The following is a 25,154-nucleotide window of genomic DNA, read 5'->3' on the forward strand; positions in this document are numbered from 1 at the left end:
GTGTTGTTTTACTTTATTCTATTTTATAGATAATCTAAGTAAAGGAACAGTATAACAACCGTTTTAATAAACAGTGCCTTGCGCGAGGCTAGAAACTGGTTCCAACGCATTCTAGCGGACGTTTCGCATTCCATCAATGCAATTGTTACGGCAAAACTCCTCGAGATAGCAGCACCACTGTAAAAAAAATTGAACTGCTTTTCTCATTTTCTCAAGTACTTTTTTAGTTGCGATCATATCTTATGATCATTAAAGTGTACAAAATGTGTTCCAGGATAGTTTCGCTACCATAAAGTTTCATTTGGCCATTGGATATATATATATATATATATATATATATATATACTATAACAAAAGAAAGAACACCTTATGTTGTAGTAATGACTTCTCCCAGATGACGCAGTGTATCTATTTCGTAATTAGATTTTTTTTTTCAAAGTGTTGGAATACAAACAACCAATCAGTACAGATTTCAGAAATGTTTTGATTATATACTTCCCCCCCCCCCTCACCTCCTCCTGCCCCCTTGACTGATGTCACGTAACTTACAAGTGAGACAGCTTTCCCGGCACCACATCTTTGTCACGAGCGTACACAGAATTTAATTTCCTGTAAAAGGGGAGCGGGGGGATAGAATCACTTTTCAAATTCTTTCCATTTGTTGGTTGGAATGATAGATTATTTTAGCATTTGAGGGGGTGAATATGTCCCCCCACCTCCCCCCCTCCCCCCATTCTTACGTACGCCCTTGATCGTTGTGTAAGCTATGATGTCGAGTTCGCTTTCCTGTGTCCGGTAAATTGGTAGCAAGTCTACCTCAGAGATTTGTCGGTCACGTGAATCATAAATTACCCGACTTCTTTCCTTCCAACTTATCTCTGTAGACTACCGCCAGCTAGAGCTAGACCTGTGTGATAAGCAGGACGGTCCTATTGACAGAACTGCGCTGTGTTGACAATTGGTAAGTGGAGTGTGTATGACAAAACAAGTTAGTTACTTATTCGTTGCCTTCTCTTCTTTTCCTTACGACACAGGCCTAACGTCATTCTATTTTATATCTCACTGTGGTTTTCCCTTCTAAGTGGCCCTCCATTAGGCCATTAGTCATATTGTCTGTAAGGGTCAAGGCTGTGACCAATAAAAAAAAAAGGTTGTATATTAATTCTAGATTGTTAAATGGCGGACTTTGATTTGTGGGATGTTCGTAGCCTTGAAAAAGCACTGATTAATGATTGATGAACGAGGACTAATTTGACATGAACATGAAACCACAGTTACATGATTATTGAAGTTATACTTATTTAGGCACGTTATGAAAAAAAAAAATGACAATGAATTTTTACTATGCGCGCGCACCATAAACGAAATTTTTACAGGATGTATAAAAGGCTGCATACAAATACACATTTTATCTGTGCTTTTAAATCTTGCGCTTTAGTCATTGATTGTATTGTATTATTGTAATATCAGTGATAGAAATTGTGTTTATAAACTTTTTCAAGTATATGTATACGGTATAGGTTATGTTATTTTTCCGTATGCATAACGATGTCAGTTTGCTTAAAAGCTTCCATTGTCGCTGACACGGAGTGTCTGTGGAAGGTTTAGTAGTCTCCTGGTCGTTTTTGTAGGGGTGTTTGTGAGGTTATGTTCCCGTATGTTTAATTTATTTGCATTATAAATTATAAAATAAGCATTTATATTTAATAAATAATATAAATTAAAACATTTAAATAAACATTTAGCATATTTATTGATTTTCATTATAAATTAAAATTAATTTCGATTATCTTACTAAATTAAATATGTTTTATTTATGTGTTTACATTAATATTGAATACTGCGTATTTATTTATTATATTTAATTTTGAATGAATTTTTACTTTACAACTGTATTTATAATATCACTCCAGTCCTTTTATTATTTTATTTATATTAATTATTTGCTTGCAAAATTAAAGTTAGTTTTTTATAACGCCAAGTAAGTATAACTTCTAACAAGCGTAGGTACATAAGTCACGCGCCCATTAATTTATTTGTTTAACTTACCGGTTCGTTTTAGATTTCGTAGGTATATAAATTAAATATGAACTGCGTCAATTTACTACTTCGCACTTAATTATTTCAACACAAGCGCATTCTGTTGGAGTACACAAGACATGTAGACAAACGCCCATTTCATTGCTTGCATTATCTGAATTTAACTGCTCTGACGGCAAAGCAAAACATACGAGAACGATGGTTCCGCGCACAGAAGACAACAATAAAGTTAAAGAATCGCCAGGAGACGGCAAGCTGTGACGTAGTTGAATTCACTTTTTCCCGCCATCGCATTACTGTAACGCCCAAAATATTGCGGGATAGGTGTTTGACAGGTAACTGTTCTTTAATGCGGATCTAGTTTACATCACAGCTTTATCATCAAAAATATTTTCGGTAATTGTACAGTTTCAAATCACAAACACATTAACGTTTACTTTAATTAAATATTTCACGTCAAAATACAATTGGATATATTACAAAGAACAATTGTTCCAGGAAACAATGTTCCTCATAGTTTTGTACATATTTTCGATTTTTTTAAATATAATTCTACAGATTTGCTTTACAAACACAACCACTTTCCTTCTAAATATTTCAATATTTTATTTTGAAGTACAACTGTATAAGGAATAAGTAACGGCTACCAACTCATTTCCACAAAGCGAGCACTACACTTGAGCCCATGTGCTGGGCGTCTAACAATCAGCTGGACAATGAACGGGCTTCGCCCGGCTACCCTGGAAGACGAGAGGAAAAGACGCTAGTCTACGTCGCTCGTTACTCTGTGACCTCGACTGCGCCTCGCGCTCGAGCAGGCACTAACGACCGCCAGGCCGCGTTCCTCACGCGGACTTCGTAATCGTGTTATCTATGGCGCGCCGCGCACCCCTGCCCTTGTCGGGAACCCGGCGCATCACGCGGGTGGTTAACACACTTCTCGAGGTCGCGCGAGGTCGCCGATAGCACCGCGTGCACTAGCATCTCCGCGCCAGACACTAGACATGCATACTACTTGTGTTTTCCTACACGTCAAAAATGTACCGAGTTGTGGTAATGTTTGTACCCGACTGATAACACAGCCAACTTTGACCTTACACTGATCAAACTCCAGCGTTCAGGCCTGCTGTTAAATAATCAACTGTCTGGATAACAATTCACCGAAGAAACTAAATGTATCATTTATAGTTTTAGAAATACTTTTTTTTTGACGTAACGTCTTATAAATCGATGAACGCCGGCTGCACGCACGAAAAAGTGTCACGTTCCGCCTGAGCCGTGCGTGCAAGAACCGGCCAAACACCGTGCGAGAAAAATCTTCTATAATATCAAACAGGCTAAGGCGGGCTTTTTGACTAATTGTTCGTGATTATATTTAAAGAAATTATTTCAATTAAATTTGCAAAAACTGTAAATAATATTTGAAAATTAAAAAGTATGCAATTTTTCATCAATTTTTTCTTATGACGTTATCACGTAAAATTATTGTCCGTAAACCGACTTTACAGACAACCCTCTTTTTTGTTAGTCAGCACGTTGAATAGGAACGTTGAATACGTGACGAGAACCATAAATTGGAGACCAATACCGGGGTGTTAGGATGGAACCCATGACCCTCGCCGTAACAGCGTGACTGTTAGCAACACTGGCGGGCCTATTGAAGGGGGCAATTTCCCCACTCCCCCTCCTAGCCTTACCACCTTAGAACTTACGAAAAAAAATTCTGAGCAAATCTTTTAGTAGGTACTCGCCAAGGATATGTAACATCTAACCTCGGTAACAAGAAGCAAATACTTACTATACACACTAAACTTATGATACAAAACTCGGACACAAGATTTTACGTAAAATTAGTTTTAAATAAAGTCAAGCTTGATAAATACACGCCAATTTTGTTTCCAAATTACATTTCTGGACGAGAATCCCACATAGTTTCTGCACTCGCCGCTAGGATTCGCTGCCGGAGCAACTACATCGACTATTGAACCATTTGATTTGCATAGCGAAATTTTAAACTATGTAATTAAACGGCTCCGATAAAAGCGAAAACACTTGTAAAAAAAATAATAATAAACCTTGGCTTTGGACCTGATTTCCGACAAGAAATTTTATTAAAATACTGCCCATCTAGTTAAAAAATAATCATGAAACATTTAATTTGTCTTTGTGTACTTTGGTTCACGCCATCCGTCACAGATGGCAGCACTGAGGTTGTTACACATTTCCGTTCCTTTATTTCCATCAAATTCTCGATATTACTCCCACGAAATGTCTTGTACTGAGAGCTAATATGTTACACATCATAAAGAGAAAAAAAAAATAAAATGGGATTTTAAATGGGTTTGTGTACTTATGTACGCACATTAGAAGTTGAAATTACTTGGTGTGATAAAAAAAACTCAATTTTAATTGTATATGCAAATAACAAATAGAAATAAAATAATAATAGGACTGGAGTGATATTATAAATAAAGTTGGTAAAGTATAAATTCAATCATTTTTAAAATAAATAAATAAACACTAAGTATTCAATATTAATATAAACTTATATAAAAATTCATTATTTTATTTAGTAAAGTAATAATTATAAATTTAATTAATAATGAGAATCAATAAGCATGCTGAAATTTATTCTAATTTATTATTAATTCTAATTATTTATTAAATAACAACGTTAATACTTACCTTTGATAACATAACCTATTTTGCCGCCGCCCGTCTCTCTGTGGGAGCTGAGGGGGAATATCTAGCGGGTTGCAGTGACGTGTATGTGGATTGAATGTCCGGTGGGCGCCAGGCTAGCCTGAACTAGACCATGAGATGAATCGTGGGTTCTTTCTGCCCCAGCGTGGTCCGCTAGATAAGTCGGCTTACGATGACGACGAACTTACTGTGTTGGTGCTGGATACGCCCTAAGCAATATAGGGGGTTGCATGCCTGGCTGATGGGATTACAAGAACACTGAAATTACACACGGGGACGTTTCTGAGTAACTTTATTAGTCGTTACTCACGAATGACAAGTTACGTTGGTACACGGTACAAGTTCCGGGTTACCCAATGAAAACACTAATTAATTATTACGCTACGATCTAACTCCGCGGCAGTCTTGCGGGTTAAAAGTTCACTGGAGGCGGCCAGTGCCGTATGTTACCATGGGGGGTCGCGTGATGGCGTTACGAAGCTTGGCGTTACAAATTATTCGCTCGTGATACCGGCAGGCATTTGCACGACATGTTAATTAAAAAGTTCACTGGAGACGGCCAGTACCGCAAGTGGAGCCAGTGGCGCAGTTGCACTCGATGCTCTTTAAGCCGGTCGGGATAGTCCCGGATCCGCGGAAAAAGGGCTCGGGGACACGTGGGCAGCTAATAAAAGGAAGTTTTGGGGTAATTACTCACATGGCAGAATGAGTGATCGTTGAATTCAAAGATGATGGCCGCTCACGGAACGTTAGTTGCGCCCCGGGCCTGAGCTTGGAGAAGACTGCCGGAAGATGGCCGCCGCGCGGGGTAGCTTCCGGGCTACCCCCACCACCCCGCGCCGCGCGCCAAGACACTTATATCACCTTACAACTATAAGTTTAAGTAAAAAAATCGTTCCAGGTACTTAATTACAAATTAGTATCTGGAAACTAATTGCTGAGGGCTTGATATATGACAAACTAGCAAGTAACTGTTTGAAAATATAAGTCAGTGGACGACTGTTGTTTACACGTAATTACACTGATGCGCATTGATTAACTAAGTAATTAAAGTGTTGGTGGTGATTGAAATTAACGGGACTGATCATTGTACTTATATTATGTTTATAAGTTATGCATCGAATTAGGTCCCGTGGCGGAGCTCTCACTTGACTCGTCCGGGGTTTGGAGAGGATGCGCTCCGAAAGGGCAACCTGCCACTGATCGGGTGAAACCGGCTTAAGGGTAGCGTCGGTACGACGTCAAACGCCCCCCCCTAGAGAAGCCCGGTTTTGCCGATTAGTCTCCGACGTCACTTGGTATCTTCAGCCAAATACAGCACTTGAACGTGTGCTGCATAGATATGGCGGCGCATGGGGACGCCGCCCCAATCCCTGCGATGTCAGCTGGGCCGGGAGGCGGCGTCGCGATGAACGAAGCGTTGGCGCACGGGGACGCTGCCTCAGTCCCTGCGAAGGCAGCGGGGCCGGGAGGCAACATCGCGGCGCATGGGGACGCCGCCCCAATCCCTGCGATGTCAGCTGGGCCGGGAGGCGGCGTCGCGATGAACGAAGCGGTGGCGCACGGGGACGCTGCCTCAGTCCCTGCGAAGGCAGCGGGGCCGGGAGGCAGCATCGCGGCGCATGGGGACGCCGCCCCAATCCCTGCGATGTCAGCTGGGCCGGGAGGCGGCGTCGCGATGAACGAAGCGTTGGCGCACGGGGACGCTGCCTCAGTCCCTGCGAAGGCAGCGGGGCCGGGAGGCAGCATCGCGGCGCATGGGGACGCCGCCCCAATCCCTGCGATGTCAGCTGGGCCGGGAGGCGGCGTCGCGATGAACGAAGCGGTGGCGCACGGGGACGCTGCCTCAGTCCCTGCGAAGGCAGCGGGGCCGGGAGGCAGCATCGCGGCGCATGGGGACGCCGCCCCAATCCCTGCGATGTCAGCTGGGCCGGGAGGCGGCGTCGCGATGAACGAAGCGTTGGCGCACGGGGACGCTGCCTCAGTCCCTGCGAAGGCAGCGGGGCCGGGAGGCAGCATCGCGGCGCATGGGGACGCCGCCCCAATCCCTGCGATGTCAGCTGGGCCGGGAGGCGGCGTCGCGATGAACGAAGCGGTGGCGCACGGGGACGCTGCCTCAGTCCCTGCGAAGGCAGCGGGGCCGGGAGGCAGCATCGCGGCGCATGGGGACGCCGCCCCAATCCCTGCGATGTCAGCTGGGCCGGGAGGCGGCGTCGCGATGAACGAAGCGGTGGCGCACGGGGACGCTGCCTCAGTCCCTGCGAAGGCAGCGGGGCCGGGAGGCAGCATCGCGGCGCATGGGGACGCCGCCCCAATCCCTGCGATGTCAGCTGGGCCGGGAGGCGGCGTCGCGACGCACGGCTCGCTGTCGTCTAGCACATAGTCCTGGAGCCACGTCGGCGGGTGGCGCTCCCGTCGTGGCCTTCCCGTAGCAATGCTTAGTGGCTCGTCTGGTTCCGTGATGACGGGGTTCGCGTCGGACATGTTCCCGTCAAGGTCCCTGAGCTCCGACGGCGTCGCCTCCGTAATTCGACACTGGCCTGACCAATCCCGGTCCGTTCCCCCTTGTAGGGCCACGTCGTGGGCGATGGAGCTCTCCCGGTTTGGGGAGTGTTCACGTCCGGCGGGTTCGCTGCGGGGCGACGCGACAGTGGCTGCCGGGTCGGGCGGCGGCGTTGCGGCGCCTGGCTCGCCGTCGTCGAGCACATAGTCCTGGAGCCACGTCGGAGGGTGGCGCTCCCGTCGTGGCCTATTCGTGCTCCGGCTGGAATCCCCGTCGGGGCCCATGAAGACCGTGGCCGGGTCGGATGGGGGGGTCCCGGGCGTTGGCGTCCCGGGGCCGGACGTGCCGAGCCGATTGTCCGTGCTGGTTCCCGGGCCGTCGCTTGGGCGTGTCACGCGGACTTCGCCTGTGGGACTCGTCATATTCCCGTCGGGGGCGCGGTCGGGGACACAGCCCCGACGCCGAGCAGGGCGGCGTCGTCTTCGGCGGGGGCGGTCTACTCTCTCGCCAGGCGACCCCTCGCCCCTCTGAGACGCGGGCCCAGCTCCGTGGCCTTCTTCGCCTGCCGTCGTGGGGGCGAAGCAGAGCCTCTTGGGGCGCGTGGTGCCCCGTTGAGCCCCTTGAGGGGTAACGGCCTGGTCCGGGGTTCCATTTGGGTTGGGGTGGGGCTCGTCCGCGGGGCCCATCCCATGCGGCGTCGGGCTCATGGTGGCCGGAGTTGTTTCATCGTCGTCTCGGGGTTCCACTGGGCCGTCGTCATCCGCTCCATCGGGCGGCGGGGCACCCGGTACGGCCGCTAGCCGGAGGTCGTCTCGATGAATTTTCCGGACATGGCGACCACCCAGGTTGATCCGGTACGAGGTCGCTCCCACGCGGCGTTGGACAACGTAGGGCCCCCGCCAACGGGGTGCGAGTCCGGCGCAGTAATTCCGCGGGGCGGTGGACAGCGGGTGGACCCGCACGAACACCAGGTCTCCCGTCCGTAGAGGGGGTGGTGCCCTGGTGGTCTGGGGGGTGATATGTTGGGTATACTGTTCCTGCTGTTGCCGGGCGGCATCATGTTCAGCTGTGCGCCGTTGGTCGCGTTCTCCCCCTCGCTCCTCGGGGTGGGGGACGCCGTGGGTGGCCCACTCGCCGGGCAGAGGGAGGTTGTGGCCCTGTACCATCTCCGCAGGTGTCATGCCGGTGGCGGCGTTCACGCGCCTCCGGACGCAGAAGAGCGCGTCGGCGACGTGGCTGTCCCACTGAGCATGATCGTCCCCGAGGCGGAGTCGTAGCTGGATCTTGAGCTCTTGGTTCCGGCGCTCAGTGGGGTTCGCCCTTGGATGGTAGGAGGGCGTCGTGTGGTGGTCGATGTGGGCCTCACGACACCAGTCCCTCCAACGTGCACCCAGGAACTGGCTGCCGTTGTCCGTCAGTGCGGATTGGGGGTAGCCCCAACGAGGAAGGAACTCGCGGGTCAGTAGGCCGATGATGGTTGCCGCCCGGGAGTTGCCGCAGGGGTAGGCCTCGGTCCACCTGGTGAACATGTCCGTGATGACGATCAGGAACCGTTTGCCACGTGGTGAGCGCGGGTAGGGCCCCATCACGTCGAGGGCGATGGTCTGGAATGGCGTCGACGGTAGGCGGGGTTGTTGTTGTTGCACCCCGTCCCCACGCCGAGCCTTGCGCTGCTGGCAGACCTCGCACCCCTTGATGTATTCACGGACGTCCCGAGCTACCCCGGGCCAGTGGTAGTACTGCCCGATGGCCCGGTGGGTCTGATCTGCCCCCGGATGTCCCGCGAGGTCGTGGTCATGGTGAAACAGCAACACGGCCTCGCGGGCCTCCGGTGGCACGTAGGTCCTCCATGTTCCCGTCGGGTCGGGAGACCTATTCATTATCCTGTCCCCTTGGAGGAGCCAGGTCGTCTGCCCCACTCTCTCGGCCGATTGCCGACGGCGGTGGGCATCAGGAGATCGCTGTTGGGCCTCTAAGACGCGGCGGTCTACGTCGGCGGCCGTGTTCGGAGGCGCGTCGTCCGTGGCCTCGCCTACGATGTTCTGAGCGTAGGCGGGTTGTTGGGCGCCTCGTGCCGTGGCGTAGTCTGGGGGCAGGACGTCTTCCCAGTCGTGGTCATCCACCACCCCTTCGCTGGTGTCGGGTTCACGGGAGAGCAGGTCGGGGAGCTGGTTCTCGACGCCGGGCACGTGCTCAACGACGAAGTCGAAGGACTGTAGGAGCAGTGCCCAGCGGATCAGTTTCCCCTTCCGCCCCTGCATGGTATGCAGCCAGGTGAGGCAGCGGTTGTCCGTGCGGAGCGTAAACGGACGGCCCTCCAGGTGTGGGCGGTACTTCTTAATCGCCCACACGACGGCGAGACATTCCTGTTCGTTGCTGTGGTAGCGTGTTTCGGCTGCCCCAAACTTAGCGCTAGCATAGTCCACTATTTGCCGCTCCCCTTGGTCGTCGACCTGGAACAGTACAGCGCCGGTTCCGAGGGCGCTGGCGTCGGTCTGTAGGACCAAGGGCCGGTCAGGGTCTATGCGCGCTAGTGTGTGGCATCGGGTGAACTCCTGTTTTATCTCGTCGAAGGCCAGTTGGGCGGGCGGGGTCCATCGATAACGAGTCTGGGGCGACAACAAGTCTGTAAGCGGCGCGATCCGTTGCGAAAAATTAGGTATATAGTTTCGCAGCCAGTTGATAAGACCGACGAATTGCTGTAGCCGTTTGCGCGTGCGTGGCACTTCCGCTTCAGCTATCTGCCGGAGATGACCCGGTTGTGGCCTGTTGCCGTCCTCGCTAACTATGTGTCCCAGAAAATCGACTTCGGTCGCCCCAATGTGGCACTTTGCGGGATTAGCGGTCAAGTGATTGGTGGCCAGTCTCTCCATCACCAGCGCCAGATGTCGACAGTGGTCCTCCCACGACTCCGAGAACACGATGACGTCATCTAAGTATGCCAGGGCGAACTCCCCGATGTAGCCCTCCAGGACCCTGGTCATCATGGTCTGGAAGGTGGCTGGGGCGCACTTCAGTCCGAAGGGCATGGCTCGGAACTGGAATCGGCGTCCGTCGGGTACCGTGAACGCCGTTTTTTCCCGGTCCTCGCGCCGTATCGGCACCTGCCAGTAACCGGACTTTAAGTCTAGCGTGCTGAATACACACGCTTTCCCCAGTCCGGCCACGGCGGCCTCGACGCTGATTTGAGGGGGCGGGGCACTAACAGTGACGGCGTTCAGGGGGCGGAAGTCGACGCAGAACCGGTTCGTACCGTCCTTCTTGGAGGCCAGAACGACACAGGAGTTGTAGGCACTGTGTGATGGCTCGATAACGCCGCTCAGTAGCATCTCAGTGACTTGTTCTCGGATGGCTCGCTGTTCGTGGAAACCATAACCTCGTGGTGGGTCGTACACTGGTTGATCAGAGGTGGTCGGGATACGGTGTTCTGCCACCGTGGTGCGTCTCAACGGGCCTGTTGTCATGAAGACGCCCGGTCGTCCCGACAGCACTCGGTTTATGTCGGCCTGGTGTTGTGGAGGGACATTATGACGGATGTCGGCTAACGTCGTGATGGTGCCTTCCGGCACGGGCGTCTGTCCCATAGCGTAAGCCACGTAGCGTTCCGTCCGGCCCAGGTTGAGTCGGGCATGACGTAGCTCAAGCACGGCGTCCTGGTCAATTAACCACGGCATGCCCAGCACGACCTCCTCGTTCAGATCCTGCACTACAATGGCCTTTACCCTGGTGTCGAGCTCCCGTAGGCTTACCTTGATATCCGCGCGGCCGATCATCCGTCCGGTGTGGGCGGTGGTGGCCAGGCGTAGTTCGCCCTGCTCCGGGTGCATTGTGCCAGGCGGCACCAGGTTGGGGCGCACGAAGACCGCACTTGCTCCGGTGTCGATCAGTGCGGTGGCTGGGTGTCCGTTGACCTCCACGAGCACACGCATAAGACCGGCGGGCAGGCTGTGCAGTTGCCCCAGGGTCGGTAGGGGTTGATGGGCGCTCGGCGGGACAGCTGGTGCCACGGCCGGGGGACTCAGTAATGGTCCCCCCGGGGCCCGTTTCCCGACATGGTGGGGGCGAACGGGGGTGTCTGTCGCTGCGGGGGCGGGTCCGGTCGTGCTGTGGGTGGCGGTGGGCCGGGTGAGTCGTTCCTCCGGGGGCAGTCGTTGTGCCAATGGAACGTGCCGCGCGGGCAACCTAACCTGCACTGGGGGGCCCGGGCTTCGGTTACCCTAACGTCTGGCGCTCGTCCGGCTGTCCCGCGTGACTGCTCCTCGTGCCCGCGAACATCTTGCGTCGCCTGAGGCGGTGGGGGTAGTATCGAAGGTCGTCGCGGGGTCGTGGACGCCTGATGACGCTGGTTCCCGGCGCCGAGGTTGTTTTCCGTGGCCTGTGCTTGTCGAGCATAGTCCACGACGGACGTGGTTTGGTATAGCCGCATGAATGGCTGTAGGTCGTCCCTAAGCAGTTTGGTCACGACTGGCAGTGCTTGGGCGGGATCCTGGTTAGGCGAAATTCGCCGAAACAGCCTGATCTTATTGGCTACGAATGCCTCCGCATCTTCACCCTCTCGCTGTCTAACCCCATAAAACTGCGCCGAGCAGTCTATGAGTGGGCATCCGGTATCGAACCGGTGCGTAAAGCTGTCGGCGAATTCGGACCACGGCATTCCGAAGCGCCCCCACCTGGTCCACCAAGTCCGCGCCGCGCCGCGTAGCTGCCCGCTGGCCCTCTCCGCCCATTCGGCAGGGTGTGTGCCATTATGCGTTAGCCGCGATGTGCATTGTTCGAGAAACATGCTTGGGTCCTCGTGTGGGGCCCCTCCGAATTCGGGTAGCGACATCGCCTGGCCAGTGCTCGGTCGTGCGAGTGTGGTCACCGTGGCCCAGTCAGGTATGTACCGCGTGGTGTCTTGTAACTGGGGCACGTGTTCGGCGTGATTTGCCGCTGGGCAAACAGCCGTCGCTCCGGGCGCGGTGAGTCCGTTGTTAACTTGTGTCGTGGGTTCCGTTTTCCCCTTTCCACTTAGGAATTGTACCCAGGCGGGTTCCGGTCCGGTTAATAAATCCATATTAGCCGGTAATCCGCCGCCCTGGTATGACATGATGTCTAGTGTTAACACGTAACTTTCGTCTCGTATGCGTGGCCGTGTGATGACACGCACTGTACGTGCCTGTTTTGTTGCGTGTCCGCGTGCGCGCTACGCCGGGTCGCGAGCTAGGTGCCCGGACTGTCGCATATAACAGAGGCCGATAATGGTGGCAGCTGGAGCTGCGCGCGCCGATCCAAATCGTCGGTGGAAGGGGCTGCCGCGCCGGCTGTGTGAAGCGAAGAGCGAGAACGAACGGTGGGCAGGAGGAATGCCCGGAACACCGCACAAAGCAGAGAGCGAAACGGTCGCCGCGGAGTGGGGGTAGTGTGACGTCGCCCGCCCGCGTCGCACGTCCTGCTGGAATGTTGAATCTTGAGGGGGTGGGGGGTGGAAAAACCTTTGTCTGCCTTCCACGTCACGCCCGCGACTATTCGCCCTTCGCTTTCTAAAAATGGTCGTTCTCCGTCGTAATTTCCTACTTTTCCTGCGAATTTTTCGAATTTTTCTGATTTCGTTTTTCTTGTCACGCACCACGCAGGGGCGCCATTTGCCGCCGCCCGTCTCTCTGTGGGAGCTGAGGGGGAATATCTAGCGGGTTGCAGTGACGTGTATGTGGATTGAATGTCCGGTGGGCGCCAGGCTAGCCTGAACTAGACCATGAGATGAATCGTGGGTTCTTTCTGCCCCAGCGTGGTCCGCTAGATAAGTCGGCTTACGATGACGACGAACTTACTGTGTTGGTGCTGGATACGCCCTAAGCAATATAGGGGGTTGCATGCCTGGCTGATGGGATTACAAGAACACTGAAATTACACACGGGGACGTTTCTGAGTAACTTTATTAGTCGTTACTCACGAATGACAAGTTACGTTGGTACACGGTACAAGTTCCGGGTTACCCAATGAAAACACTAATTAATTATTACGCTACGATCTAACTCCGCGGCAGTCTTGCGGGTTAAAAGTTCACTGGAGGCGGCCAGTGCCGTATGTTACCATGGGGGGTCGCGTGATGGCGTTACGAAGCTTGGCGTTACAAATTATTCGCTCGTGATACCGGCAGGCATTTGCACGACATGTTAATTAAAAAGTTCACTGGAGACGGCCAGTACCGCAAGTGGAGCCAGTGGCGCAGTTGCACTCGATGCTCTTTAAGCCGGTCGGGATAGTCCCGGATCCGCGGAAAAAGGGCTCGGGGACACGTGGGCAGCTAATAAAAGGAAGTTTTGGGGTAATTACTCACATGGCAGAATGAGTGATCGTTGAATTCAAAGATGATGGCCGCTCACGGAACGTTAGTTGCGCCCCGGGCCTGAGCTTGGAGAAGACTGCCGGAAGATGGCCGCCGCGCGGGGTAGCTTCCGGGCTACCCCCACCACCCCGCGCCGCGCGCCAAGACACTTATATCACCTTACAACTATAAGTTTAAGTAAAAAAATCGTTCCAGGTACTTAATTACAAATTAGTATCTGGAAACTAATTGCTGAGGGCTTGATATATGACAAACTAGCAAGTAACTGTTTGAAAATATAAGTCAGTGGACGACTGTTGTTTACACGTAATTACACTGATGCGCATTGATTAACTAAGTAATTAAAGTGTTGGTGGTGATTGAAATTAACGGGACTGATCATTGTACTTATATTATGTTTATAAGTTATGCATCGAATTAGGTCCCGTGGCGGAGCTCTCACTTGACTCGTCCGGGGTTTGGAGAGGATGCGCTCCGAAAGGGCAACCTGCCACTGATCGGGTGAAACCGGCTTAAGGGTAGCGTCGGTACGACGTCAATTTTATATAGGTAAATATGTACACTTGACAAGGTTTATAAACACAATTTCTATCACAAATATTTACAATAAATATATGTTTTTGATTATATTACCAGTATTAAATATAAATCAGTAGAGTATATTATTTAAAAGCACATATATAATTTTTATTTGTACATAGACTTTTTAATTTTCGTTGCATGGTGCATCATTTTTTCATAACGCGGCCGAATAAGTTCATAAATCTGCTGACTTTTCGGTTTTTATTTCTGAGAAATGTGATATGTCAGCATTTGAGTATTGTTGTCCTGGAAGTCAGATGGAGACGTGAGGAATGTTGTGCGCGGGGCGCAGGTGGACCGGAACGACTACCTGGGCCGCCACTTCGTGGCCACGAGGCCCGTGGTGCCGGGCGAGGTGGTGCTGAAGGAGCGGCCGCTGGTGGCGGGCCCGTCGCGCTGCGCCGCGGCCGTGTGCCCCGGCTGCCTGCGCCGCCTGCCCGGGGAGGGGCTGACCGCGTGCGCGCGGTGCGGTTGGCCCGCCTGCAGCGAGGCCTGCGCGCGCTCGGAGCGCCACCTGCCCGAGTGCGAGCTGGCCGCGCAGGTGCGGCCTCAGGTCCGTATCATCACTAGCCTACAAGTCGCGTAGTTTCGGTTCCCTGCAAGAATTTCCGAAGATTTCCGAAGTTTTGCGTTTTGGTATTAACGTCACTTCAGTCCCTAAATCAGAAGTTTCCAATGAAAACAAGCATGTTGTGACTGACCTAACATAACCTAACCCTTCGATTTTTTTTTTTAAATTTCAATTTTTGAGAGAAATCCGAAGTTGCACGAACGTGGTAGGGAACCGGAACTACGTGAGTTGTATCATGACTAGTTACGTCAAACTAGCCTAAATACAAACAAAAAATTATGGGGTTTGGCTGTGTCATGGACACGGCCGTGTGTTGTACGTAACAGGTAATATTTTCCATACAAAATACGCTATTTTATGTATGTTATAATCATGTTTGAACACTAAGAAGTCCTTCATGTTTCCTTTGTTTTTATGATAGCAACTACGCATTTCCTTTCGTAGGGTTGAGGAAATAAATCAAGTAAACAAATATTTACCGTGTTTTAAATTTATTAATTAAAAGCCGACATTATATATTTTTGATTATATATATATTTAACAACATATATATTCACTGTAACTGTTTTACACTAATGTTTTATATATGCAATCGATAGATTTTGGACGAGAGCTGACGATTGAAACCCAAACGAACGTCGTAGCTTCTCCGAGTCATAAGTTATATGTACTAAATGGAAATTCTCGAAACGCAGCAAAATGACCTCAAAATGGCGGTGTTTCCCCTCCACTGCGCGCGATTCGTCACAGCCCTCAACTTAGCGTAACGAATTATTTAATTATTTTGCTATCCACTGGTGTAATTAAATTTTTGATGGAAATGTTAAATATCTATCTGCAACACCAATCCCCCGATTTCATATACCTAATTCGTTTTTTGAATTGCCTCCCACTATGGAAGCAATTTTAAAGACGTATTCAAATCAAGAAATAATACAAAACTAATTTGAACTAAAACAATCTTTGGATACATATATTATATTATAATGACAGAAGAAACTGGAGTCGGCTCTAACAGCATTACAGCACGTTTATTTACAATTTTCCACGTGTTCATCAACTGTATGAAAGCTTTTACCTGGTAGTATTCTTACATTTTTTTTAGATTAAATTTTGTTTTCAAATTGTGTTATGCCATTTGAAAGCCTGTCAGAAGTAGTGGTGGGCTTACCTGTTACTTTTGAGTATCAGTGAAATCGGTTCCAGTGAAATTTAGGTTCCTGTGAAATTAAACGGTGAACGGTGAAATCTCTCTCTAGTAATGCTCGTAATCGTAAAATGGTGAAATAAAGGGGATAAGTGAAATCACTGCCTCTCGGTGAATGATGAAATTAAATACATGCAATGTTTTTCACAGAAACCTTTCATTTTGTTTTGAGTTTATTTCGAGTTAAAATTGAAAAATACTACTGTACTATTACATGGTGATAGCACAGACATCTTCGTGTTTATTAAGATATCTGCTATGAATGTTTAGTAAATATTTCGCCTTATTACAACCATAAACTTTTCATCTGTGGAACTTTAATAATATTAATATTTTTTTTTTCTTTCATCTGCATTGTTGTAATTTTCGTTAATTTTTTTACCGTTTATTTTTTTTTTCTGACCATCTGTTTAATTTGTAAATTCAATTAATTTTATTCTAGTTCCTTACCGTATTGTTGTAACCAAAGGCCATGAAAGGATGTTATGAACCATATATATTGTGTATACACGTATCTCAGCCACACAGGAACAGGAAGTAATTTAAAAAAAAAGTGTGATTTTTGGCGTTACTACGTGTAGGCTAAGGCCTGACGCCTGAACAATTAAAATTATTAAAAATATGAGTTTAGGGTATCGTCGGTTGTGTACATTAATGAAATTGTTACAACTAAATATCTTAACGAACTGTAAGTAATATTTACTTGGATTTAAAGCAGTTATGCCAAGTATAAGCCAATTTAAGAATTGCTTAGCTAGGGACGCCATAATTAAGCAGTGTCGCCATTGTTCAAGGCTTAAGCGGCCAGTATAAATTTGCTTACATGCTTATAAATACGTGAGATTTCTAGCCAAACAAACTATATTGTTGCAAAAGTTGATAAAACTGAACTTCAATTAGATTGTGTATATAACATAATATAAAGAGAAGTAATTCTACTTAGACACCCAGAAGTCCTACTTTTAAGATAATCGTACTCCCGCTGAACTAAAGCCGTGTAATTCTATTTAAAATAGAATTTAATTTGATATTAAACTCTCTAATTTTTAACTCACTTTGAAATCATTTGATTTATGAACGATATAAATTTTGAAACAACTACTGGACTTAATTAAATCACTTTTGAACTTTTGGGTGTGATCTGTGCCAACATACATCCTAAGACATTTGAACTGCAAATAATCTCCAGGAAAGATTTGTCACAATATAAATTAAGAATTTTTAAGTAAATTCATATTTTATTGTTGAGTATTAAAATTGTTATAACTCCACCAACCTTAAATTCTTATACACACTTGGAAAGGATGAATATATACATTTCTTATAATATTTTCAAACTTACAAAAGATTCCTAATTATATCGTTGAATAATATTGTTAATTTTCATATGTATCAAGAGTCAGGTTCAGGTTATGTATGTCAGTGTATGTTTGTTATTGAAAGTGTTGCTGTGTTATGTTTACTATCTATGGTTCAAACTATTAAACTTCAGATTTTTCACCACTCTTTAAATAATCAATTTCCTATCCACATAATATACAAATTTCTTACTCCATAATTAAAATACTATATATTTCCATAGTAAACTACAGATTGGATTCGTCAGTTGTTACCGTCTACTATTGTTTATTTGTTAGAGCATTGTTTCTAAGGTTTTTATGCAATGTTATATTATTAAGTTTACGAAGGTATCAACAACACAGTACCTACACTTTTTTCCTCCACCCTGTACTGCCTTCTCTCCCTACTTCAACAATAAATTAAAGAAAGAGAGAGATAGAATTATTAGTGTAACAAAGGGAGGTGCAGAACACTACATAATTATTATTTTAATTTTTTTTAATAATATTGATTCCATATTTATATCTCTGTCCTTTCAGTTCAATAATATAACGAACACATATTAATTTTAAAACATTTATGAGAATTCATTATCTTCCGTGATATTCTGCTAGGCTTTCATTCGGTGAACGGTGATTTTTTTTTTTACGGTAATTATTACAAGTATGCAATTCGCATACTCCACATACAGTTTTACTTCAAAATATATACATAAAAAATGATTGTACTAAGACTGAAAACGTCAGAAACTTAATTCAACGATTATGTGGACACTAAAAGCTAGTGGTCGTATTACTGTAGGTAATCAATTTCACCGAATTTCACTGATACTTGTAGAAACTGGTCGCAGGTATACCCATGAAATTTTGATATCGGTGAAAAAGTAACAGGTATGGATTTCACTGCCCACCACTAGTCAGAAGAGGAAGAAGAGAGGGAATTCATAACAGTGGAGTGCGGCGTGCGGCCAAGGAGGTTGAAAAATCTCCTTGGATGCTGCATTTTTCTTCGAGTGCTTAAGAAGGGATACACAGCATCATTATGAAGATTTATATATATTTTTAGAACAGTTGATGTGCAACCAGGCTGCCTACTGTTTGGCCCTGCCGGTCCGTTTAGAACATTTTTTTAAAAATTGAACTATGGAGCCAGGCTTGCAAAACGTTTGTACCGTACTGTAGGGCAGACAGCAGCATTGACCAGTATGACTACAGATTTAGTTACCATGCTCTGTCATTCCAGCTCAATATCCTCTAAATTGAATATATTAATCTTTATTTTTATTATTTTATATTATTTTACTTAATACTTAAAGTAATAAAATAATTACAGACACAATTTTATCTTGGTTGAACATAAACACCATTGCTTCGACTATTGTGCTCCAGGTTAGTTTCTAACATAATTAATTCAATTTTTGTTTACTGGCTACTCAATCTTTTAATTGTAGGATATTAGGGAAGAAATACACACACACATTCAATTTCCTTGTTTAATACAACAGTTACATATTTTTTCCGTAACATGATTTCTGTTGCTTTCAGCTGAAAAGAGAAGACCTCAAATCCTCGCATCCATTATATCGCTGCCTTACAGTTCTGCGGTGTTTGCAACAGAAGAAAATGGATCAAAAGAAATGGCAAATACTCATGCGCTTGGAGCCCCATTCTGAACGAAGAATGAAGAGTGGGATGTACGAAAGTGACAGAGTGGAGATAGTCAATTGTCTGACTGAGTTTTTCGACTTGTCGAAAGACTTCACTGAAGAAGAAATGCTGAAAGTTTGTGGTATTGTTGAGGTCAGTTTTAGCTTAAGTATTGAAACAATAGGTATACTATTTATTAATACTGACAAAATATGAAAATAGTAAATTGAACATGGTTATTTCTTTTCTAAGACAGAAAATAATGTTTTAAAGTTATTCTAAATTTATCTCTAGAACTTAAAAATCAGAATTTTTCTGTATTCAGATTTGGAAAATTATGAAAAAATTTTTTTTTGTCTGCAGATACTAGAAGTCCATACTAAAAAAACCAAGAGCCAAAACACTAAGGAACTTAACTAGATGATACCAGTCCAAGGGCGGATCCAGGAATTTTTTCTGGGGGCCACAGGGGTTTTTCTGTGTTGCGGGGGGGGGGGGGGGGGGGAGCCGCCCATAAGGATCGTAACGAACGTAATTTTAGCGGAACCGTATTAAATTATTTGTCAATTTTTAAGCGTCCTGCCCCGGGGAGGGGGGAGGGTGTCCACCTGCCCCTGTGGCACCCCTCCTCTTAAACACCACTGCTATTAAACAAGCCATATTTTTTTTACGCTGGGCAAATTATTAGCCAAAATTACTAACTGGAAATAATACAAATAACCTTTGTAAAATTTTCCTCGTATTGTGTAATAGTAGCCCCATTTAACAAGCGCTTTATGGAGTCAGCGCAGGGGCGTAGCCGGGGGGGAGGGGGGGGGTTAGCACCAAATCTTTAATTAATTTCTTATTCATCACTCAAACAAATTTCATATTAAAATTAATAAAATTTTTACCATTACAATATTTAAATTTAAGTACCGAAAACTGCTAAAATAGCACTTTTTTACACCTTAAAATCCAAGTTTTCCCGGGGGAGGATCCCCGAACCCCCCGTTTTAATACGGAGGAGCCATGCTTCTTAACACCCCCAACACACAAATCCTGGCTACGCCACTGGAGTCAGGTACCACTGGTAAGACAGCAGGGACGGGTTTGAATCCTGTCTTGTCCATGGTTCCCCTGTGTCACGGCGCCAGATGATGACATAAGACGTGCTCGGCAGATCAACGGCTACGTGAGCCACCTGACGGACCCGCCCCACATCACCATCTACGACACGGCCTCGTTCATAGAGCACAGCTGCCTGGCCAACTGCTCCAAGACGTTCGCGCCGGACGGGGAGCTGCTCTTGCGCGCGGCGGTGGCGGTCCCCGCGGGGGAGCACCTGTCCATCTGCTACACGGACCAGACCTGGGGCACGGCGCGGCGGCGCTACCACCTCGCGGCCGAGCAGTTGGCCTGCCGCTGCGAGCGGTGCCTCGACCCCTGCGAGCTGGGCACCTTCTACAGCGCGGTGGCCTGCCAGCGCAGGTGCGCCTCCTGCCCTCCTTGAGGAAACCTCATTGTAGCGTTCCTGTGTTTCTCAAATTACCAGGTGTGATACAGGGCCGGAGCGTCCACACAGGCGAACTAGGCAACCGCCTAGGGCGCCAAGTAGCTGGGGGCGGCGCAGCACGACACATAACAGCTCATATCATATGTTTTAACGATTATTGAAACTAGATGAAAATGTATTTTTGTAACAGTTTGGAATGCTTATATTGATATAAGTAATTATTTAAAGTCCACGGTGACCTGTTTATGATTTGTAATAAGTAAAAAATTAAAAAAAAAAAAAACACAAGCCTGCTTACATTTGATTGTTGACAAAATCTTAGGCTTACGTGATGTATTTTGAGGCAAGGAAAATTTTTTTTTGGGGTGTCCGGCGGGGGGGCATTAAGGTTTTTCGCCTAGGGCGCCAATTTACCTTGCACCGGCCCTGGGTGTGAATTTTTATAGCAGTAACTTCTAAAACTACATTTATTTAAAGTAATAAGCCTGATTCACTGATATATCAAGTGTTAAGTTTGAAGAAGTCGTGTGATTTGTCAGTCTGCTTCCAGAGCCAGATGAGTGAGGTTGTGTTTATCGCGTCTGTTGCCCATCACGCGTTTTGAATAGTTCGCTACAATTAAGTTTCGTTTTAAGATGCAAAAAGTGCAGAGAAATTCGCGAAATGTCAAACTTACTGTATGTGGTGACTCTGGAGACTGTTTACAAGTAGTGGTATGAGCAATTTGAAAGTGGAAATGAGTCGGTTGAAGACGAGTAATGGTCGGAACGTCCTTCGACCTCAAAAAAAAAAGAAGACGAAAACATGAAAAAAAAAAAAAGTTAAAGTATTTTGTCCAAACACGTGATTAACTGTCCGAGAGCTTACCGAAGAAGTGAACATCTCATGCGGGTCTATCAAAGCATTTTAACCGATAATTTGCACGAGTGAGAGTGAAATTTGTTCCCAGAGTAGCTATGTTTTGACAGGTAGCCTTTACTACAGTCAGAAAAACACATCACAAACAATCCAACCAAAATATTATTATTCAGTTCATTGGTTTAAGTAAAGTTTTAAAAGATTTAACTCCGGTCTGACAACTTTTTTTTTTTTTTTAATGTACAATAATCAGTGTGGCAAACGAGAAAGACTGTGGAGATGGTGAAAGTTGGCGTGTTCCAGTGACTGCAGTGGCTACCTCCTGCCCGAGGACCCCCTGACGGACGCCAACACCACAGACGAGGACTACTGCTACTCGGGCAACACGAGCTGGCGGTGTGCGGAGTGCGGCGCCGCCATGCGGGCCTCGGACATCACCCTGTTCCTGAGGCAGGCGGAGAGGGACGTGAGGGCCGTAACCTGCCCCGAGGAGTGCGAGACCTTGCTGGCCCTGTTCGACGGCAAGGTCCTCCACCGCAACCACTACTACCTCACCGAGCTGCGCATCAAGCTGGTCGTCACCTACGGCAGGGACCGCGACGGGGGGCTCCGGCAGCTCGGCTGCGACTTGCTGGACAGGAAGATCGAGCTGGGTCGTCAGGTCCTGGCCCTGGCCGACAAGCTTTTCCCAGGTGACACAACAGACGTGCGGGGGCGACTGAATTGTTGCCCATTGGAAGGGCAGCCCTTCAGGATTTTTCTGACAGTGGTTTATTTGTACAGAGACTGGAAGGGCAGCCCATCCAATTTCTGAAAACACGCTCCTTTAAGAGTTTAAATAATCCTGAAAACTTGCCCCTTGGATGGGCAGCCCATCAGTATTTTTCTAACAGTAGTGTTTTTGAAAGGTTGTCTGAATTGTTGCCACTTGGAAGGGCAGCCCATCAGGATTTTTCTGACAGTGGTGTTTTTGAAAGGTTGTCTGAATTGTTGCCCCTTGGATGGGCAGCCCATCAGGATTTTTCTGATAGTGGTGTTTTTGAAATCTTGTCTGAATTGTTGCCCCTTGGATGGGCAGTCCCTTCAGGATTTTTCTGACAGTGGTTAGTTAGTAAAGTGACCTAACCTAACCTAACCTAACCTAACGTGCGGAGGTCCCTCCATAAGACTGAAACTACGGATCTTGGTATCCGGTCCATGACTAAATATTCAGTTCCTGTATTCATTTTAGATAATCTGTCGTGCTATCTCCTTGATCTCTACTTTATAAAATCCTTTATAAGCACAGGTACCCAAGTGAACCTAATAATTAGGTGTTTAATTCCCCCCCTTCACCAACCTATCAAAAAATTAACTCAGTATTCGGTGCTCATAAGTTGAGTCACACCAAGAGATGTCACCAACATATGACCCTCTTCACATGAGCATGACTCATTAGTAATCATGGCCTCAAGGACCGATTGTGACCATTGTATAACTGCCATCTTTAAGTTTTTTGGATGCTAAGTGTTACAAATCTGTTAAATACTGTCTTGCTTAAAGTGTTGTATTAATGGTTGCTGAAAATAGTCATAATCACAGTTTTTTTTTTTGTCATTCACAAAGCACAACAAAAAATGCCTAGAGCAGTGAAATTTGGTAGATTCTCCAGGCAGGTCAGTTAGCAACTCAAACAGATTTTTTTTCTCCCAAATAAAATTAAATTCCCCCTCCCCCAATTTTTTTTTGCACATTTCACACTTCACTATCCCATGTGAACATTTATACAGCTGACTGATCAAAGTCTAGCTAAAACCAAGAGGGTTAAATACCTAACATAGGTACAGTGAAACCTCATTAAAACATAAGCTATTCTTAATATTGAAAGTAGTGACTTATAATAAACTGTTAATAAACGAAAAGCATCCTGTACGGATAGGAAAATATATACTTTAACTTCACTGTACAAAGGTTCATCGTAGGTTATGGAGCAGCACTAATGAAGGACATTTTTGTGCTCTTTATGTCTAATGAGGAGTGCGAGTGTGTTCTGCTGGCAGACTTTGGTAGCGAAGCACGGGTACCTCAGTTAGTGTTTCGAAAGTACAAAATACTTTAAGGTAATGTAGAACACTTATCATGTGGGAATTTGTGGCAAATGTGTTGCAGCGGAGACGCGCGTCAGAGGCCTGGTGATGTTTGAGCTGCACGAGGCTCTGGCAGAACAAATGAGAAGGAAAGCAAGCGAAGGGACTTTAAAACCTCCGCAACTCAAGACAGACATGAAGGTAACACAGTTTTTTTAATGCATAAATCTATACTATTATTATAAAGCTGAAGAGTTTGTTTGTTTGTTTGTTTGAATGCGCTTATCTCAGGAACCACTGGTCCGATTTTAAAAATTCTTTCAGTGTTGGATAGTACATTTATCGAGGAAGGCTATAGGCTATATTATATTATCAATAACATTAGGGATCCTTACTTAAAGTCCAATTTAGAATCAAATGTGTTGGAGGGGGTTAGATACAACATACAGTACACGTACAAAGTGTGTGTTGACAATGCCGCAGGCACTAGAAGTTTATTCCTATTGCCTATTAACATTGTTGCCACGCACTAGATGCCTTATCATTCTTAATTTTCCCATACAAGTAAAAAACACCCGTGTGATATTAACAACGAAGCAATCAGTACCCTCATAAGAGTTCAATTAGTATTTAAATTTTTAAATACTTTTTATCACTTTAAATCGCAAACCTAAACTATTGTTTTTTTTTTTCCTCTCTCTGTGTTTAATTTGTTTTTTTATTGCCCTTTTTTTTCAAGCATGTATATATATATTTTTTTCAGACTTGAAACTTCACAGTAATGTTCCTTATGTTACGCAGGATGACATTTTCCGAAAATTAGATCCCATGGGTGGTTAAAACCAGGCAACAGTGGGTACTTTGTCTGCATGAGAACAGGATTTTGCATTGTTCATGCCTTCTGCGTCTCCATGGCAACAGGCATCGCGCGGCAGTGGCGTACCCACAAGGAGGGGCATGTATAATGAGTGGCGCAAGAGTGATCTGCCTGTAGACTGCCGTAGCGAAGTACGGGTACATCAGTTGTACGTTGCGTGCACGAGTCGGGAAACCATCGGTGCTATTCATTTTCTCTCCGGTACATTATACAGCATTGTAATAAATTTTCACTGAATTTTTTTTTATTTACCATTACTGTAAATGGGAGATGTGGCTTAATTTTTTTCCATTAGTATAGCCGTGCGAAGCCGGGTCGGGCAGCTAGTTAAGTTATACATTACAGCTAGGGACAAGATTACATGGTGAACTGCGATAAAATTAAAAATACCGAAAAAGCATATCAAAACACAGCATGACACCAAAATGCAACTCAAAATGATGAAATCAACCCGAACTCTTACAAAAAATTCTCTTAATATATTAAATTTAATATGTGATTTACAATACATACCATTTGAACCAAAATTAATAATTTTAATGGATTGGAAAAATTAAATTTTAATTGGTTTAGGAGATTGTATTTCATATTAGTAACTAATTTTTACATTCCTGATAGTTCTGAATTTTTTAAGAACACTTGGTAATTTATTTTTATTCCAAAAATTCTGGCCGTCATAATTTAAACTTATTTATTGTGAAATTACAATATGATCAAGTCAAATTGGCATTATTTTAATGAAATAAGTATTTAATAAAAACATTTTAGTGTCATATACTATTAATTAATATATTAAAAAATAAAATAAATTATAAATATTAAAAATAATAATAAAAATAAAATTGGCTCACAATTAAAACCATAAAATCTTGTCTCTCTAACTATGGCTAAATAGTTCAACACTGCATATTCTGTATATTTCATACAAGCATTTGTA

General features: G+C 46.2%; 1 protein-coding gene across 1 annotated transcript in view; it reads left to right on the forward strand.

Moving 5' to 3' along the window:
- The window catches only part of LOC134534568 (SET domain-containing protein SmydA-8-like), a 33,470-nt gene that overhangs the window by 6,472 nt on the left and 1,844 nt on the right, over positions 1-25,154 (forward strand). The window contains exons 3-7 of the mRNA XM_063373049.1: positions 14,449-14,733; positions 18,820-19,074; positions 20,084-20,391; positions 21,578-21,966; positions 23,423-23,541. Of these exons, the coding sequence (XP_063229119.1) occupies positions 14,449-14,733; positions 18,820-19,074; positions 20,084-20,391; positions 21,578-21,966; positions 23,423-23,541 (1,356 nt within the window). The remainder of the gene's footprint in view (positions 1-14,448; positions 14,734-18,819; positions 19,075-20,083; positions 20,392-21,577; positions 21,967-23,422; positions 23,542-25,154) is intronic.

This window comes from Bacillus rossius, chromosome 7 (genome assembly GCF_032445375.1).
Source record: "Bacillus rossius redtenbacheri isolate Brsri chromosome 7, Brsri_v3, whole genome shotgun sequence".
In the NCBI taxonomy this organism is placed as follows: Eukaryota; Metazoa; Arthropoda; class Insecta; order Phasmatodea; family Bacillidae; genus Bacillus; species Bacillus rossius.